Here is a 19,528-nt window from a genome sequence, read left to right as displayed (position 1 = left end):
CAGTGAGGACATTGGGATGTCATTTGGACTGGAGAAGTGTGGCCAGATGGTAGTAAAGAGAGGGAAGGTAGTTAAGACTGATGGGGTGGAATTACCAGCGGGCCACATAGCAAACATACAGACCAGTTACAAGTACCTTGGTATCCCACAGTCACAATGGGAACCATGATAAGGAGGCAAGGAAGAGAGCAACATCCAATTACCACCAAAGCATAAGACAGGTCCTGAAAAGCAAGCTCAATGGGAAGGACAAGATTTACACCATCACCATGTACACCCTGCCAGTCATCAGACACCCTGTTGGTATAGTGAGCTGGCCAAATGAGGACATGGAGGCTGCTGATGCAAAGACTTGGAAGCTCTTCACAATGTACGGAGGTTTCCACTCCAAGCCCAACATCCAGAGACTCTACACCAGCCAGAAAGAGGGCAGGAGGAGTCTGGTGAGTGTCAAAGCCGCTGTCCTGGATGAAACCCAGAGCATCCAGGAGTACATCAGTAAGGTGGCACCCAAAGATGAGCTGTGAGAGAATGCCTGAGGAAGCAGCAGACATGGGAGGAAGTTCAAGCAGAGGAAGTGCCATGGCAAGACAAACTCCTGCATGGGATGTACTATCGACAGATAGCTGAGATGGCTGACATTGGGAAATCCTATCAGTGGCTGGAAAGGGCTGGACACAGCACTGATCATAGCAGCACAAGGACAGGCACTAAGCACCAGATCCATAGAAGCAGGGTCTACCACACTAGACAGGACCAAGGTGCAGATTGTGCAAAGAGGCCTCAGAGGCAGGGTGTAAGATGCAGGCAGGAACAGCATATACTGAATGGCACAACCAAGTAGCTGGCACTGTGTACAGGAACATCTGCACAGTGTATGGGCTAAACCCTCCCAAGTCCAGATGGGAGATTCCACAGAAGTTGTGGAGAACAACATGGGTAAGATCCTGTGGGACTTCCACATCCAGACAGACAGGCAGGTACTTGCCAATCAACCAGACATTGTGGTAGTAGACAAAGACCAAAAGAAAGCGGTAGTGATAGATGTAGTGGTGCCAAGTGACAGTAACATCAGGAAGAAGGAGCATGAGAAGCTGGAGAAGTACCAGGGCCTGAAGGAGGAACTAGAGAGGATGTAGAAAGTAAAGGTCAAAGTGGTCCCAGTGGTGGTAGGACCACTCGGGGCTGTGACTCCTAAGCTGGGAGAGTGGCTCCAACAGATCCCAGGAACAACATCAGAGCGCTCTGTCCAGAAAAATGCAGTGCTAGGAATAGCTCAGATACTGCGCAGAACCCTCAAACTCCCAGGCCTCTGGTAGAGGACCCGAGATTGAGGAATTTATCCTGGCTTGTTTAAACTTGGGATGAAAAGGGGAATTTAAAATTAGAAGCAGAATTTTTGTATTGCTTCTAAAATAGAAATTTTAAAAATAAATATCATTAAATTAAATTAAATTAAAAAATAAAAATAAAAATAAAAATAAAAATTTAAAAATAAAAATTTAAAAATAAAATAAAATAAAATAAAATAAAATGGAAGGAAGGGAGAGAGAGAGAGAGAGAGAGAAAGAAAGAAAGAAAGAAAGAAAGAAAGAAAGAAAGAAAGAAAGAAAGAAAGAAAGAAAGAAAAAGCAAAAGTTACCAAGACTTGTACATGTAACACTGTGGCTTGAGATGATATCTCAAATGACCAGCTGTCTTTGGCTTTACTAGATTCTAACTTAGGTTAAGTAATTGATGTCTATTAACAGTGCAAGAATTAGAGGATTTTTAAAATCATTTTCTGCCACATAACCCTTCTCATTTTTTCTAGCACCCCAAAGTACTTTACAATGTGTGTGTTTTTTTATTAATTGTATGCATTTTTCTTCCAAACAGAAAGTTTATAGACATGGGGTTTATTGATGAAAAACGAATAGCCATATGGGGCTGGGTATGTATACTTTAAAAAGAAAAAAAAAATCTTGAATAATCATGTTCTGTTTAGCCTGTCACTTGCAGTTTGTTTTTCTTATGTTCCTCCTTGGCCTGGATCCCCATAAAGCAGCTTGCTGAAAAATACAGCATAGCATACTTTCTTTAAGTGAAAATGTCTGAAACAGAATGCATTTGTTGATGTTTGAGATCAGGTACCATCGTTGTCCTAAATTCTTGTATTAGCAGATTTTTTTTTTCAGTGATGACAAAACTATATATAGAATGCTATGACTAAATGATATTATGGATATATTTTCTAAGCCCACCCAATCCCAGGAGTTCATGGCAGGTGAAATAAATTATACATGAAGAGCACAATGGTTATTACTAGAGAAGCTCATAAAACAATTCATCTCCTTCCTCATGCCTGATGAAGCCCTTTGGTGGACAAAGCTTCCCTCTTTCTCTTTTCCCCTATAAGCTCTCTTGAAATGTTTCGTATCAACAACATGAATGCTGTCCATCATCTAAACCAGACATCCCCAACCTTTATGGCAGGTGGGAACACTTCAAACCCAGAGCATGTTGAGGTTACACTCACAAAATGGATGCCTTGGTGCATGAAGGTCTCCACAAAGTACACATTTACCAGAATTCAAATTATTGGGGTTCTACCCCTCTTCACCCGGTCATGCTTCCCTTCCCCAGCTTATCTTTGTCATTTTTCCTATGAAGATGGGCACTTCTAAATGGAGCACTGGACTGAAGTAATCTGCTTTCTTATTTTAAGACTGAGATGAGAAAACATGCTTGGCAATAAACATGATTTTGGATGTTGGCCCTTCATTTTTCAGCATTCCAGCTTCCTACTTGTTAAATTAATCTTTTAAAAAATCAGTGCTGGTCAACGGAGATATAACAATATTAAAGGACTTGCATGATAAGCATTGGCTTAGTTGAAGGGGTGCTTCCTCTGAGGTTAGCCTGCAACAAACAAGCACTCCCTCTCTCAGGACAGGAGCACTCACAGGGCCATAACAGGAAAAATTGTACTTCAGAAAGTAGAGCAGAGAAATGTGCCCTGAGATCACCCTGAAGGTGAGTAGGGAATTAACAGAGGACAACCATCATCCACGCCTGCCTGCTGGATCTGGTGACAGGACAACCAGGCAGTGCAGATAAGCTTTTACTCCAAATATTTCTCTACAACTGCAGAATCATGCCTCATACCCTGACTGAAGGAATGTATGGTTTATTTGATCACAGTCTATTGGTTAAATGAATGAATTCCCTGGGTTTTCACAACCTGCCACATCATAAATCCTACCTTAAAAACATGTTCACACCACATGCTAAATCCAAAGCAAGCACATTATGAATTTGCATCTTCTGTCAGTCAGACCACAGGATAAAAGCCCATAACCTGTGTGCATATTCCTTTGGGCACCCACTTCTGAGTGGCCCCATTTCTCTGGTTTGCCTCTTTTTCCTTTGCATATGTTCCCACCTTGAGACAGAGCAGTAAAAGGTAAAACCTTTTAACAAATGAAGTAATTAATAATATGCTGCCCTTTAATGACATGCTAATTCTGCTGCTGAGGCAGTCACCTCACTCTACACCAGTGTTTCTCAACCTTAACAACTTAAAGATATGTGGACTTCAACTCCCAGAATTCCCTAGCCAGCATGGGAGTTGAAGTCCACATATCTTAAAGTTGCTAAGGTTGAGAAACACTGCTCTATACAGTGGGAGAGCTATCCCTGATTTTTTTTTTCTCCTTTAGTATAAATTCAGACTATAAACATCTTGGGCAGGATTTTTTTTTCCCCTTATTGCCTGTATTACTTTGTGAGGACCCCAGTCCCTTGATGGTGGTGCTATATTATGTAATCATTTATTTATTTCCGAACAAAGTAGTTCATATCTTAGTTTTTCAACTCTTCCTAATACCAGTGCATTCCTTAGTCTCCTTCATATATGTAAAAGATGTGTGCCAATCTTCAAAGAGGCATGAAGAATTACTAAAAAGAGCATGAAAGGCATGAAAAATTGTGAAAGGTGGCACAGCTCAGCTGTAATGTAAATGGGTTACTCTTCAGCGACATGCACATCTGTGACACAGCAACTTTTCTTTCTGTTTCTGAGGGGTAACTGAATCTGCAGTAAACATTGGCTAGGTTCATATATCATGTTATGCCACATTATTAACCATGGTTTGTTTGATAAACCACAATTGGATTGATTCACAGATAAGGCTGAGTCATAAATCTTGGTTCGCAAACCATAATGGCTGCGTGTGTATAACATGCAAAGCCAACCCCAAATCATAATATGGCTTAATGCGATGTGAGAACCTAATCAGAGTTTCTTTGTTCTTTCTGTCATTGCAGAAGGGAAAATGCAGATTCAGGTGCCCACTCAACTATGGAACTCACCTGGCTGATTTGGGCTCAGCTGGTATCTCTCAGCCCAGTCCACCTCCCAAAGTTGTTATGAGGTTAAAATAAGATGAGATCCTCAGGTGCATCACTTTGAGCTCCTAGAGGAAATAAAGAGAGGCACTTTTTGGAGAGAAATGATTGAAAGGCCCATTTGTTCCAATGACTCATAGAAAATTATTCAGGAGAAGCTGTTGATTAGTCTGTATTCTTAGGTGCCAAAACAAATGTTTCCTTTGGCTTCACTATTTTATTGGTTGGATTCTTAGAGAGCAAATACTTTCCTTGTCCAATATTCACTTGTCTCTTGTTTCTTTCTAGTCCTATGGTGGATATGTCACATCGCTGGCACTTGGGTCTGGTACTGGAATGTTTAAGTGTGGAATAGCTGTGGCTCCTGTTTCCAGCTGGGAATATTATGGTATGGAAAAACAACTTACATACCAGGTTTTGACAGCTGGATACAAAAAAATGGATTATTTTAAAAATTAGGTCACTGCTAGGTCTTTGCTCATATGAAAAAAATGTTTGAGACACACTACATCTAAAAACACATTCTTCAAAAAACACTTTCTTTTAAAAACACATACAATTTCTCTTTGGCAAAGCTTGCTTTGAAATGGTTTGCAGAGCTGCTGAGTATTATGTTTTCAAAGCAGATGTCCTTAAAACACAGCAAAATACAACCCTTTTCAAAGACACAGTTGTCCACGAAACACCTCCTGTTTTCAATTATTAGGTGCCCTTTTTAAGATCAATCGTCGCTTCAAATGTTAAACTTTGGCTGGGCCTGCTCTTCATCTCAATCAGTTCTGCACGCAATCTTGTGGCCAGGAAGCTGGCAGCTTGGCATCATGCCTAGCTAGTTCTTGAACACTCCTCCACCTTCACTGCCCCATTTATGCCATCTCAGGCAACCTTTTTTTGACCCTTTGCAAGATTTTGCTCTGAAGAAACAACAGGAAATGGTCATCTGTCCACAAATCAAGATGCATAGAATGCATATCAAAGAGGAAGAGCATATAGTTCCATGTAACCATCAAATCCAGGTACAAACAGCATTGTTTTGACAACTCCCTGCTATCTTGGCAAAAAGCCAAAAATATTTTCATAATTAATTCAATAAGGAGGCCTGCAAAATGGTTTTGCACTTAAAACACAAAATCGGATGTCTAAGGCAATTTCATCACTCTGGCTAATAGTAGGCCTGCCCCCAGTGGAGTATCCTATCTGGATGTGGCTCTTTTGATGTGCCAATGGGTCACAACCAGTTTTAAAATCAATTGCCCATTTTATGGGAAATTATGAGAAAACTGCCCAAACATCCCCCTGAATGCCCGGCATGAATTAATGTAAATATATACTTTTCAATATATTTGCTCTTATATGTGTTAATGTGTTTCTGTGCATCATGATGGCAGCATTTATTGTATATTACAGCATCCATCTACACTGAACGATTTATGAGTCTTCCAACTGAATCTGACAATCTTGAGCATTACAGAGTAAGAATTGTGTAAACATTCCTGTGTTTTAATTATACTCTTACAGTTTAATTTCAACTTTCCTTTTCCTGCCTTTTGCTCCTTGGCTCAGTGTGTGGGCTGCCCTCTTCCTGTCTCTGCTGGTTCTTCCATCAGACATTGTCTTAAATTGATATTTGAGGGTAGTTTGGAAGGCTTCTCTATCTGGATTGGGGGGGGGCGGGGGTTGGGCAGAGACTAACAGTTCATTTTACAAAGGAAATTAAAGGTCTCTTTTTAAACTAAAAAAGCTAGGCCACTACTCCAAGAGATGGCTTCCCTGTACTTAGCAGCCAATTTCCACTTCTTTTGAAAATGGTGATCAGAAAAACAACCTTTTTTTTTTTCTGCCAGGCCCTCATAACATAGCCTTCATCTCATCCCCAAACCATTCCTGAGACACCTCAAAATGCCCTGAGCAGTTCCAGTGTTTCAGCAGCAATAAAGCTGCAGCAGTTTTGCCATGGGTGCAAGCTGATGTGCTTCATCAATTCTGTTGGTTGGTGTTACAGTCAGGTAGGGTCAACAGGGCACACAATAGCCACTAAGTTGGTGCAGACATACTCCCTGTGGTCCCCAGGCTCTTTCTTTAGGCAGGAGGAGAATCCAGTTGAATCCAGGAGAATCAAACCAGGCTCTTCCCCTGTACCTACCAGGGATTGGCTCAGAGACCTGGGCTGACCTGAAGGCAGCTGACCAGTGGGGACATTCAGAGGAAGGGCTGCATGGTAAAGTAGGAAAGGGAGAGAGAGAGAGAGATGCCTCTTCCTCTGCTTCTTCAAAATGTGACTCTCTCTGGGTTTCTCCATGGTGATTCAATCTGCTTTCAAAAAGAAGCTTAATGCTCTTCCATAATAGCATTAGATGTGTGTCCAAAAGGAGCTTGACTATCTGACGCTGGTTGAAGTCCCTTTAGATGTACCCACACAAACCCCTTGAGCAAAAACAGGGTGAGTTTTGACAGATGCTAAGCCTGCCAGTCTTTGTGTCACAACTTGTCTCCTCCCCTGCTCAGCCTGTGTTCCAGGGATTGATAGATGTTTCCCATTGACTGCTAATGCTTGGGCGTGGGGAAGGAAACAAAGTTGAAGGAATCCTCCAATCTTTTTTTTTTTAATGTGCCCTGTACACAATGAATAAAGGCAATGCCATTGCCTGGCAATATAGGTATTGCCAGTGAGGGCAGCCAATTCTGTGCCAGTATGGTTTGTTGATGGCTCAAGGGTTGGCAGGCAATAGTTTAATTTGACTGGGAAGATGAGGTGCATGACTTTACATCGCATTGTTCCCATAGGGTTTTTTCCTCTAATTTTAAACCGAACAGCAGGAATCTTGTCCATAGTACAGTGGACATTTTGGGCTGTTTATGCAGACTGTTTATGATGTGGAAATAGGGCAAACCGAGCTTGTGGTCAGGAAAAGGAGAAACTAAGTTGAAATGAAATGTTTATTGGTCCATTTTGTTTTGATTTCTTGGCTCTTCTGAGCTCATCTTTTCTGGGCTATTTAAGAAGGAAGTCATTTCTTTGAATTAACCCTAAGGTAGCAATGATTCAAACTTGCATCATAATTTATTATTGACCATCGGCATCTGGCTGATGGCTATATCTCCTAATTCTAGCTCCTGTAAGACTTACATTAAAGTTTCTGTGAGATATTTGCAGGTAATTCCTTAAACAAAACTGGCAAAGCCTGTGATTTAAGAGTAATTAGCAGAAAGTAGAGAAGAACTTTTTACTGACTGATAGATGATTGTCACAAGCCCATAGGACAACTGATAATGAAGGCGCCTATCATTTTTACATTTGGCAACTCCGTAATTGTTGATTATTTTCCATTATAGAATTCAACAGTGATGGCAAGGGCTCAGAATTTCCATAATGTGGATTACCTTCTCATCCATGGAACGGCAGATGGTGAGGTCTATGAAAAACTGGTACCAATCCTGAGAGAGAACCACTTTGTTAAAGAAACATTAAGTGTTTCTCTGTTCCTGTGAGCAGGGTCAATACGTTTAGACATATTTTCATTTTCTATCCGGCACATTGAACAGTGCTGACTCATTGTTGATCATCTCTGCGATATAGCTTGTTAACTCATGACATGAGTCTAATGTTCTACTATTGCGTGCTTTCTGGTATTTGTCAGACTGGTAGGATTTTTGTTTTTAATCAGCCACATTCACTTTCTTGATTTCTTTTCTTCCTTGCTTAATGTTTCAGATAATGTACATTTTCAGAACTCGGCACAGATCTCCAAAGCCTTAGTCAATGCACAAGTGGATTTTCAAGCAATGGTAGATATGATCAAGCTATTTAAGCATTAAAGGGTTGTCCTAATAATTTGGGATAGTTGTTTAGTATTGAACTAGGAGTGGGGACACCCAGGTTCAAGTCCACCCTCAGCCATAGGAGCTCACTGGCTAATTTTGGGCAAGTTATTCTCTCCCAGTCCAACCTACTTTACAGAGTTGTTCTTGTGAGGAGAAATGGGATGATTGATTGATTGATTGATTGATTGATTGATTGATTTTGATTATGTGCCATCAAGTCAGTATCAACTCTTAGTGATCACAAAGATTTTCTCCATGGCTATCTGTCCCTAACTTCTCTTTCAGGTCTTCCAATGGTAAAATGGGATAAGGGACTGCTGTATATGCTGCTTTGAACTCCTGAATGAAAAGCAGGCTATAAATATAATAAATAAATTTGATACTGCAGCTGAGACGACAAGGAGCTGTAGCACAGCCACACAATACATTATTTGGGAAAGAATGGGAGGGCTTCTGAAATTAAAACCAAGCCTCCAAATACTTAATATAATTAAATAAAATGTAATTAATCTCAGATAAGCCTTTAATTAAAATTAGTAGGTATGACACTGCAAGTCCAAAATGTGCCCAATAGAATTTGTTTTAAAAATGACCTAAAGCTTGGGAAATCACTGTCACAAGATTTTCACTTCCTCACCTAAAACGTTGCAAGATTTTATGTGGGAACATGAAAATGCCACAACTCTTGCTGATTTTATGAAACTGTTTGTTATGTAAGTAAGATAATTTTAGGCTGAATTTTGGATCCAGCCAATGCTTTTCAGAGTATTATGTGCACCATGGTGCCTGCAGGAGCTGTACTGCTGACCCCTCGCTTATGTGGGGAGCCTCAAATCTTCCTCCAGTGGACAAAGGACAAGACTGGAAACTCCTGTCCTAAAGCATCTTCAGTGTCCTTAAAACCAGTTTTCCATATAAACTGGAGTCATAGATGCAAAAGCCTGCTAACGTCTTATTCCCAATACAGAGGAGGGTGGAGAGTAAAAGGGAGAAGATGTGCCTGTAAATGCCAAAATTGTTGTAAACTTTGTAGGGGGAGTGGTTACCTCTGATGGGAAACCAGCATGTTTATCCCAGTTGTCAAAACACAAGCAGCAGAAAAGGATATAAATGTGGGCTGATTTTGCAACTCTGAAGACCTCATTTTGGGACACAGCCTGATGCTGATCCCAGCTGTCTTCATTACAATCAGTACAGGTTGGCTCCTTCAGCTTGGAGGTTTGTTGTAACCCTGCCACTGCTCTTTCAGGACAGAAATGGTTTTTGTTATGGATGGGAGAATCATGCAGGTTTTGACTTTTGTTCTTTGAACAGGAGACCCCCACCTATAACATGCCAGAACAGCAGGGGCTTGCTTTGCAGCCCTGGAGGGTGAGAGCATAAGATGAGATACAGAAATCAAAATCCCTTTTTCTGTCTCCCAGCCGAGACACATCTTATCAGGGTTTTTAGTGTTCATCTGAATCTGCTTAAGAATCATGGGATTAAGATAACTTAATATTTCTCTTCCTTTTCAGTGGTACACAGACCAAAACCATGCAATTCCAGGCCTTTCTTTAAAGCATCTCTACATTCATATGACACATTTCCTGAAACAGTGTTTTTCTCTGCCTTAAGGAGATCTTTCTTCTGTCTCAATACCTAGACAAAGCAATGTTAATTACACAAACTATGTACATTCTAAATGTAGGATAAAAATGGGAATTAAAGAGGTATCAATGTTTCTTACTGACCCCTGTGTATTATTTAGGAATTTTCATTAGCTAGGAAATAAATGAATAAAAATAAATCTGTGACATTAAAGAATGCATATTTTGCTTATTTTCTCCCTATAATGCCGGTCTTGTCTCACATGTCAAATACAGGCATTCGTTTTGAATCAAGTGTATGAGGGAGTCTGAAAAAAGTGCTCTGGGGACACAGTCCTGTATCTGGGTGCCTATTCAACCTAGTATTCACTGGAAATAATATTTCATGAGGGTCAGAGACAATTTCACTGCAAATTAAAGTCAACAAAATTGCTGTTTAACACTGTTGGCTGCAGCTATTTCAGATTACCAGTGGAGAATTACATCTCACTGAGATCATTCTTTTCAGTTAAAAGTGTAATGTGTGTTTTGATATTGGCCAAGGTAAGACTGGCCTTAAGATTTGGATCTCCAGTAGAGGCTTGTTAAAGTTTTGAAGAATTTTGTGAGAAGGGACAAAGAAAAAATGAAAAGAAATCAAGTTCTATGACATTATTTGAAGGGACTAACCATCAAGATTATTAGAAGTAAAAGGAAGGAATATTAACTTGGTTTATTTGATCAAGACTAAAATAGATATGTTGTTATCTCTGGTAACCTTTAATGGACTTTTGCTGACATCAGGACTGAAATGACAAGGTTATGTTGATTTGTTTATAGATAAGAGATGGGCTATGGGAAGAAGAGATAATTTGTTGTATTTTAACAGAAGGTGATAAGTTACTAAAATTGTTTATACTTGTGATGAAGGTGTGAAGTCACTTCTTTATATATTTCTCCTCTTTTTCTTTATTATATTTTTTTTCTTTTTTTTCTTTTTCTTTCTTCCTTTTTTTCCTTTGTTTTCTGAACTTTCTACTTTTTATTCTTTTAGTTTTTTTCAGTTGTATTAGATTTTACTAATGGAAGAGAATATATGTGGCTCAGGGTTGAACTGTGGAATCCTTGGTGCTTTCTGAGCTTGGTTGTTCGATTGTAGACTTTTCATTACCTGACTAAATAACATCATCAGTACTAGTGAGTGTCGGCTTTGCTCCCTCTTTATATACAGTAGCTTGCCCTGCCAGTGTTAGTGCAGGTGTAGTTTTCTTCTTGGTAGTTCCTTGATTAGAGTATTGTTTTGGCTTGATTATTTGACTGGTGTTAATCCTTGCTTATCTAGGTACAGTTGTTAGAGAGGATGTGTTCTGGTCTTTCTGTTTCCTTCTTAGCTTTCTTACTGCCTCGTTTGAATGGTGTGAAAATGTGGTTTATCTCTATGTGTCTATTGATAGCTGATGTGCCTGAGTTTTCTTCTTGGTAGTTCCTTGATTAGAGTATTGTTTTGGCTTGATTATTTGACTGGTGTTAATCCTTGCTTATCTAGGTACAGTTGTTAGAGAGGATGTGTTCTGGTCTTTCTGTTTCCTTCTTAGCTTTCTTACTGCCTCGTTTGAATGGTGTGAAAATGTGGTTTATCTCTATGTGTCTATTGATAGCTGATGTGCCTGAGTGCCAAGCTTCCAGGAATTCCCTAGTGTTTTTGGATTTAGCTTGGTCTAGGATGCTCACAGTTTCCCAGTTGAAACTATGGTTGAGTCTGTCCATGTATTGTGTGATTAAGGAGTTTTTATCATGTCTTCTGACTGCTAGTTGGTGTTCATGGATGCGCTCTGCCAGTCTTCTGCCTGTCTGTCCTACTTAGTGGCTGTTACACTCCTTACACTGTATGCTGTAGGATAACTCCTGTTTTTCTTTTTTTCTTCTTGGGCTACTGGGTCTTTTGGTTTACTTAAGACGTTTTGGAGGGCTTTAGTAGGTTTGTGTGCTGCACTGATACCATGTGGTTGTAATAGTCTGTTGGTTGTTTCTGAGATGTTTCTGATGTATGGAAGTGTTATCCTTTTCATAGTTATGTCGGTTGTGCTGTAGTGGGTTGAGTGGTCAGACGCTTTTTGATAAAGTTGCATGGGTGTCCATTTTGTTGGAAGATGTCATATAGGCAGTCTGTTTCCTTTTTCTGTTGTTCTGGGTTGCTGCAGTGCATTTGTGCTTGCCTGAATAATGTTCTTACACAGGTTGGGTTGTTACTTTGGTAATGGAGCACTTGGTTAGTGTGGGTTGTTTTTCAACAGGCTTGTGTTTCTAATTTGCCATCATTTCCTCTGCTGATGAGGATATCCAGGAAGGGTAATGTGTTGTTGTTTTCTTCTTCCCTTGTGCATTTTATTCCTTTGAATATGTTGTTGATTGTTTCATGTGTCTTCTCTAGTTGTTCCTTTTTTATTAAGACAAAGGTGTCGTCTACATACCAGATCCATACTTTTGGTTGTATGTATGGGAGTGCTATAGTTTCTAAACACTCATACAGTCTATGAGTCCTAAGAGTGGTGATCCCATGGCTATTCCTCTGATTTGCTGGTGTATTTGTCCATCAAACTGAAAGTAGGTAGTGAGGCAGAGGTTGATGAGGTCCATGATTCTGGGTATTTCAATCTCAGTGTATTTGGTTAGGTTGGGTGTGTTGTCTAATATTGCTGCCATGGATTCTTTCGCTAGTTCTGGGTCTATGGATGTAAAGAGTGCTGTGACATCAAATAAAACATAATTTCATCTTCATCTATTTTTAGATCTTTGATTTTCTGGAGGCACTGTAGTGGGGAGTTGATAGAATATTCGATCCCCTCTGTGAAATGTCCAAGCTTTTTTGTAAGTTCTTTCACTATGTTGTATGTTGGAGTCCCTGGTAACTATACAGTTGGACAAAGAGGTATGTCAGGCTTGTATATTTTTCGGTGTCCATAGAAGCGTAGGAGAATGGTCCGCTATTTTTCATCTGCCACTGTTCTTCCTTTGTGATTTGACCTTTCTTGGTTATGTTGTTAAGGGTTCTGTTGATCAGGTTGTCTAGTTTCTGTACTGGGTTGGTGTTTACTGGGATGTAGGTTTCTTTGTCCTCCAGTAATTCTTTGGCTTTTTGTGTTCTGTCCATGATAACCATGGTTTGGCCTTTCTCTGCTGGGAGGATGATGATGGTTTGGTCCTTCTTTAGGTTTTTGAGGGCTGTTCTGTCCTCTGCTTTGAGTTGGTTCTGATTTTGTGTTCTTCTGGTCTGTGGTATGATTGTCTGTCTTATGTTTTCATGGGTCTCTGTGGCAGGTCCTGGGGTTTTAAATGCTGCTTCTAAGGCTGCAAAGAATTCTAACTGATTAGCATCGTCCATGTTATAGTTGAGGCCTTTCTGGAGGATATTGTTCTGTGGTGGATAGTGGGGGGCTGGACAAGTTGACTACCCATTCAGGTTCAGGTACCTCTTTATTTCTGGGGTTTAGCTTAAGCAGTTTGATTTGGAGTTTTGTTTTCCTTTTTTCAGCTTGTCTTAGAGATGTAGTCATGATGGTGGTTGTCAGCATTTTTGTGCATTCTGGGGTCGTGGTTTGTTCCAGTTGTTCCTTGAGGTTGTCTGTGGTGTGCTGGTATTTGTTTAGTCTGAAGCGAGCATCCATGATCATTAGCCATATCACTTTTTGGCCCCTTTGTTGAGCTATTAAAAAGGAGAGAGAGCTGATTTTGAGGCTATGGATTGACTGGTGAAGCCAATGACATATATTTCCTAGCCTCCCATCTAAGAATCTTCTCTGGGATGCTACCAATAAGTGATCAAAGCTCACATGAACCTACCTCATTGAAGGATGGGGTGGAAAAGTATAACGAAGTTTACACATAATACCTGTGACAGCTTAAATAAAAAAGTTGGTTGTTTTGCGTTATTCGAAGGATCAGCATAAGCCTGTTTAAATCATCTGGAAACAAGATAAAGCCATGGTCATCTTACTGAGGGGGAACAATGGGGTTGCAAAACTTTCTGGTACCAATGTAAACTGGATTAGAGGGAAGGGTTTATCAGAAGGGCGCTGATATTCCAAGTCCTTTAATACAACCTGCCTGGAGTCCATGCTGTCTTTTGGAGTTTTCACTACACAGGAAGAAGCATTCATCTGACCACGTTTGCTCAAAGTTCTGAGCAAGATGCTATTGGGCACACAGAGTAGATTTAATTCAGTCAACTTGCTTACAAGGCTGATAGGACTCTCTTGATCCACTGAGCATTTGAATGCTAAAAGTGCAGCTTTTTTGGCACAAGTTAGTTTTATTAGACTTCATTTTCACTTATTTTATTTTTATTGGGATGTTTTAATTTGTTTGTAAGGATGGTTTTATTGTAGTCTATTATTATGGTAAACTGCCATATTGTTTACAGGTCTCTGGAATGGATGGTATACAAATTTTTGTATAAATGAATAAATGCTTGCCTGGAGAGCTCGAAGGAATTGTATAAATAAGACAATGCAGATTTAATGAGGAAGCTTTGTAATATGTGATGTAATAGATTAAGCCTCTAACAAAAGCTGTTTATGTTGCATGACTATAAACAAGGTAGTAACTGAGTAAGGGCGTAGACTTGCAAGTAGGGATTTATATAGATTGCCAACTTCCAAATTCCTTTAAGCAATGGGGGTTGGGCGGGGGGGAATTCCATTTCCTATCTATTCCACCCAGCATGGTTAATGATTAGGAATGATGAGAGCAAATTCAGGAATATCTGGATGCCTAGAGACCTGATTCTTGCTTTATATCATATACTTATGGCTCCTAGAAGAACCAGTGTAATGGACTGTTTAAGATGCTAGACTAGGAATGAGGAGTCCCAGGTTCTAGTCTTCTTTTAGGCACAGAAACCAGCTGGGCAGGGTTGCTGCTAGCCCAAAGAGCGCCTTTGTGTAAATTAGAAAAAGGTGCCCCTTCCTCATGTATTCTTTTAAGTTAGTTCATTATTTATTTCTCAGTAATAGCAATTATAATAAAGTCATTCTGTATGCATGATACAAGTCAAATTATTGAACATAAAATAATAGAACATTTGAATTCTTAACCCCACAATAATTATGAACTCAAAGTCGCTAGGATATAATAACTGACCTTGGGCCAGTCACCGCCTCTCAGCCCTAATCAGCATGTGGGAAGCTGCCTGAAAAAGAAAAGCCCTTGTATCATCATCAGCTTTTCTGTGAGAATTAGGCAAGGACAGTGCAAAACTAAGCAGACTTTACAACAAAGCAGGACAAGCACTAAGAAGAGGAAGCTGTCTTTTGGAACGACAGAGAAATCCTGGATTTTGTGTACTATAATATAACTGGGCAGCAGCATCTCTATTTCGCAAACCAAAGGCAGCAGCAAGCAAGAGACTCATGCTCAAATTTCAGTTTTGTTTTTTTTTTAAGGTAGAGTGGCATGCTTTCTGCATTCTGTTGAGCAACTAAGGGCTTCATTTACAGTATATACAACTTTTCTGCAAACCTTCCTCCCCCCAGGCACACCGGTGACCTAAGTGAAGGGAAGATCATCCTTCTAGCACAATTGCCTGCAATGGTTGCATGTAGGTTGGAACCTCCCTACCGGATTTGTAGTTCTTGGGAAAGCAGTTGGTGGAGGGCTAGGTTCCCTGCCCCAGACAATTGCACTGAAAGCATGGAGATCACCACTTCCCTTATGTCACTAGTGCTCTTCAAATTTTGAACTGAACATGTGAAAGGGACGCCTGAAGCAAGCTATAGTTCTCCTCTTCCCCAGTAGAACTAAAGCCATGAAATCAACTTTGCAGCACCCCAGCAAAACCATGATATATACCAACTAAATGCTCAGGCTCGTGCAATGACTCTGGATTCTTAAACCTGCCTTGTGCATTTCTGTTGACCTCTGCAAAGGTTACCTCTGAATAAGCATGCTTAATGTTGGGCTCCAAACATCACACACATGCACACACACACACCATTGTTCCAATACCAACTGCAAAAAATAATCCTCAGCCAGACAAGTGGTGACTGACTTCATGTTTTTCCATTAAGAGAAACACAAATTACATCTATATTGCAATTGTATCTCTCTTTTTTTTCCTCTCCAGTGCCAAACAAGTTGCAATTACAGGGTGCAGATGTTTAGTATATTTTGCAGAATTGGTTTAATAACTTGTTGTTAAGCTGAATGGTTCCTATTGTGCTGTAATGGCATCATACATTACTTTCAATTAGAAATGTCGCAGTCTCAAACTACATTCAGAAGTATTTTGCAGTAAAAAAAAAAATTCTCTCCTTTCTCGCATAAACTGAAGGAGGATAAACTCACCTTCAGAACTGAACCTATATATTTCATACTGGACTGAGCAACTGGTGTTTATGCAATATCTAAGCAGCATTCCTACCTATACTTTTCTAGTGTGGCTTGTACGTGTGCCTGGGCTATAAATCCAAATGTTTAAACACAACTTACTGTACCTTGCTAATGTTGCCTACGTCTTTATAATTATAGCTCTAGATTTTCGATGTCACACCTTACTGTGTTGCACAGAGTGGGGATGGTGTGAGGTGTGTGCGTTTTGTGTGTGCGTTTCCAGATCTGTGTCTTGACAATGAGAGCCCCCCTCAGTAGTTCCTACCAGGATGTCTGTTCATGGAAATGCTAACTGGCTGAAAAAGTCTGCACACCAGACGCCCTCTGCTGTCTAACTCCAGAGTCCTATCTTTGTTGACAAATATACAAGGAGAAAGGAAGGTCTGCAAAGATGCTAAAAAATACACTTGTTCCTAGTTTTAAAAGTTACACAATGATACTGTTTTGGCATTTAAAAAGTAATTATGAAAATCAGGGAATAAATAACCATTTCAAACCAGATCTCATTTCTGGCTGTCTGCTCATGGTACTTTTCCCACTTGTAATTAAGCATGGGCCAGCATCATTCTTCTGTGTTGTCCCTGAGATGTTGCCTTAGCTCATCCTCACCATAAATGAGACTGATAGCATTACGTTGACTTTATTGTACCAGTATTGAGGTATTATTTTTCCTCTCATTCCCACTCTCTCCAGATCAGTCTCAATATTCACAGCTGGATAGAGATTGGCAAATTTCATGCCGTTATAGTTTTCTGCCAACTCAGTTCTAACTCAGCAGTGAGGAAAGACCCATAGAATTTTATTCAGTTTAAAATGGACTTCTCTGAACTATGGAATGCTACATGCAGAATTCAAAACTCCTGAGGTAGCTGGTAGTCTGGCCACACTATTAGCAGAATGAGATGACCTCTTCAAACGGTAGATGTGAGGACCAGCTTCCCTCCCACTGTTCTCTTGCCCCTCAGTTGGTGCTCTGTGAAGATGCTTGCTTGTTCTTGATGGCTGTCTTAATCACTTACTCCCAACATTGGCACAAGGTCCAAGTGAATGGGCAGAGAAATAACCTATTCAAATAACACAGTTGTAAAATATTGTATGTTTATATGCCTTGCTCAAACGTGTATAGATCATGTTCACATGAAAGGTATTAATACCACCACTGCTGCAGAATTAAACAAGTAGAGTAGTGAGTGACAACAGAATTGTATGTAGCACCCAATCTGCCTTGCAAACTTGCAATTACAGTAGCCTGTTTTCTTAGAGCTCACTGCAAGACGCTGTCCTTTTCTTATTATTGAAACAAGGTTTAACTGCCAATCTATCAGCTCCTGTGCTGGGAAAGATAGGGTATCATTCTGTCTTTTGTTTCAGGCTTGGACTTACACTGCTTAGAATGTTTATGTTGATAAAACTCAGCTTGGTTTTACAGATCATCAATTTTGTTGAAAATAATATATAAATATTTGGAATCAAAGTGAGTTCCCAAATATTAAATACATTTAAATCCCAATGTTTTAAAGAGAAGCAGATGGTAATACAGGTATATGAAGATGCATTGTACTACATGATTTAGAAATGAGGAAGGGGAGAAGGATATACAGCAAATACAACAAAATACAACAAATACAACAAAAACATGGGGAAAACTCTGCAGATTGAAATAGCAATGGAATGGAAAGTAGACAAAGAAGTCATCATCCAGGAAAGCTTTAGCTTAAAAAGATGTTAGCTTAAAAAAATAAGCAAATGTATGGTGACTGCATTAGGGGAGGGGGGGTACTTTACCCTAACATTGAAAAAATATTTTTAATCCCTAAGTGGATCTTTTGTTTTTCTAGTAGCTGACTAGTGAGCCAGACAATCATAGAAGAAATTTTGAAAACTTCTTCAGAGTGTTTAGGCTGGAATTTACAAGGCTAAGTGTTCTCACTAGGAAGGAGGAAGGAGGAAGCCACCTCAGGCAGCAGATGCCAGTGGGTAGGAAGTGCCAATGAGCAATGTGTTCTGCATTACCTGTCCTACACCCTCAAAGATGACTTGCTGTAACCAAGTACAGCAGAAAACTATGATGCATGATATGCCTTAAAGTCTAGTCAGCTTCTCTGCCTATAATGGGTGATGGCATTATCCTTTCCTTATCAAGTAACAAAATGTTTTGAATCAACGCTGATTCAGTAGGTGCACATGTGTGTGTATATGTGTATCTGCTAACAAATTATCTGTACTTTTTGTCAATCATACCCTTGCTTTAATGAATATTATTTTTTATATATAGCTGTCCTCAGTGAGAGAAGTCACTTCTAGTGTCCTGAATTAGTGTTTGGGTACCATAATTGAGTGTTCAAAAGATATTAAATTTAGGACGAACCATGACAAATGTTGGTACAACATATCTCTGCCTGAAGACAATCAGCTGCCTTTGACTAGAGTGTCTTTGATCCCATTGAAGCAGGAGATCATGAGGCTATTCATTGATCCAGACATGGACCCTGCTTGAGAAGCAGGCTGGAATTGGATTATCTCTTCGAAGTATCTTTTCAGTTCATAAGGCAGTTTTGAGGTCAGATCTTGCAATGCTGACTCAAACTTTTGAATTTGATTTCTGCTAGATTTGATCACTACAGTGTATTTTTTTCTGGGTCTTCTCAGGAAGATGAATTAGAAACTTCAATTTGTGCTGGTCACCAATGTTCCAATTTGATAACTTTAGACTATGGACATAATTGTATCATAGGATTTATTCATTCAGACTTAATAGTCTTACTAAATGTGGTCCTTGTTTCAGTGGTCGCTTTTTAGCATGTGCTAAGCCAGGTCTGCTGCATTTGGGGAACTTCCTGCTGATTCTGCTACACAGACTCCTGGACTTATGCCCCAAAGTCTTGTATGCTCCATTATAACAACATATTGTTACATATGTCCTCATTGATCCTGGGATATATGTACACTTCAATTCATTTTATGCCAGGTACATTGCCACCTACTTCATGTGTATATTGTGAAGTTAAGCTTCTGGGCCCAATTCAAAATGATGTTTTTAACATATGAACTCTTCCACAGCCTGCAAAATTCATTTTTCAGACAATTTCTTCCCATATGAACCAAGTGAAGTGCACTAGGAATTGCTTTCCATTCTTGTGACAGTCAGCCATTGTCTGGATGACAGATTGATCTCCAATCTTTCTGAGCCCATAAAAATATATTTTTGCATATATTCCAGTGGTATTCCAGTGGGCACATCTAGAATCCTGAGAGTATATTATGCGCATTCCCACAAAGTTGGCTACTATTATGGGCATAACCAATCCTCAAACACTTACTGGAAGGCAAACTGGTGAAGTTTCTCCTCTGTAAACTTTCAA

At 39.8% G+C, this 19,528-nt stretch overlaps 1 protein-coding gene across 1 annotated transcript in view; it reads left to right on the top strand.

The window, feature by feature from the left end:
- The window catches only part of LOC103051238 (prolyl endopeptidase FAP), a 57,984-nt gene extending 47,956 nt beyond the window's left edge, over positions 1–10,028 (top strand). Inside the window, exons 21-26 of the mRNA XM_007421524.4 lie at positions 1,879–1,933; positions 4,678–4,777; positions 5,797–5,861; positions 7,723–7,795; positions 8,102–8,175; positions 9,729–10,028. Coding sequence (XP_007421586.1) covers positions 1,879–1,933; positions 4,678–4,777; positions 5,797–5,861; positions 7,723–7,795; positions 8,102–8,175; positions 9,729–9,827 — 466 coding nt within the window. The 3' untranslated portion in view covers positions 9,828–10,028. The remainder of the gene's footprint in view (positions 1–1,878; positions 1,934–4,677; positions 4,778–5,796; positions 5,862–7,722; positions 7,796–8,101; positions 8,176–9,728) is intronic.
- The last annotated feature ends 9,500 nt before the right edge of the window (positions 10,029–19,528 follow it).

Source organism: Python bivittatus, unplaced genomic scaffold (assembly GCF_059951505.1).
Source record: "Python bivittatus isolate LINGU-HERP-01145 unplaced genomic scaffold, Pbiv_v1 ctg000480_np1212, whole genome shotgun sequence".
NCBI classification, from domain to species: Eukaryota; Metazoa; Chordata; class Lepidosauria; order Squamata; family Pythonidae; genus Python; species Python bivittatus.
Note: the sequence above shows the minus strand (reverse complement) of the source record. Positions and strands in the feature narration are given on the sequence as shown.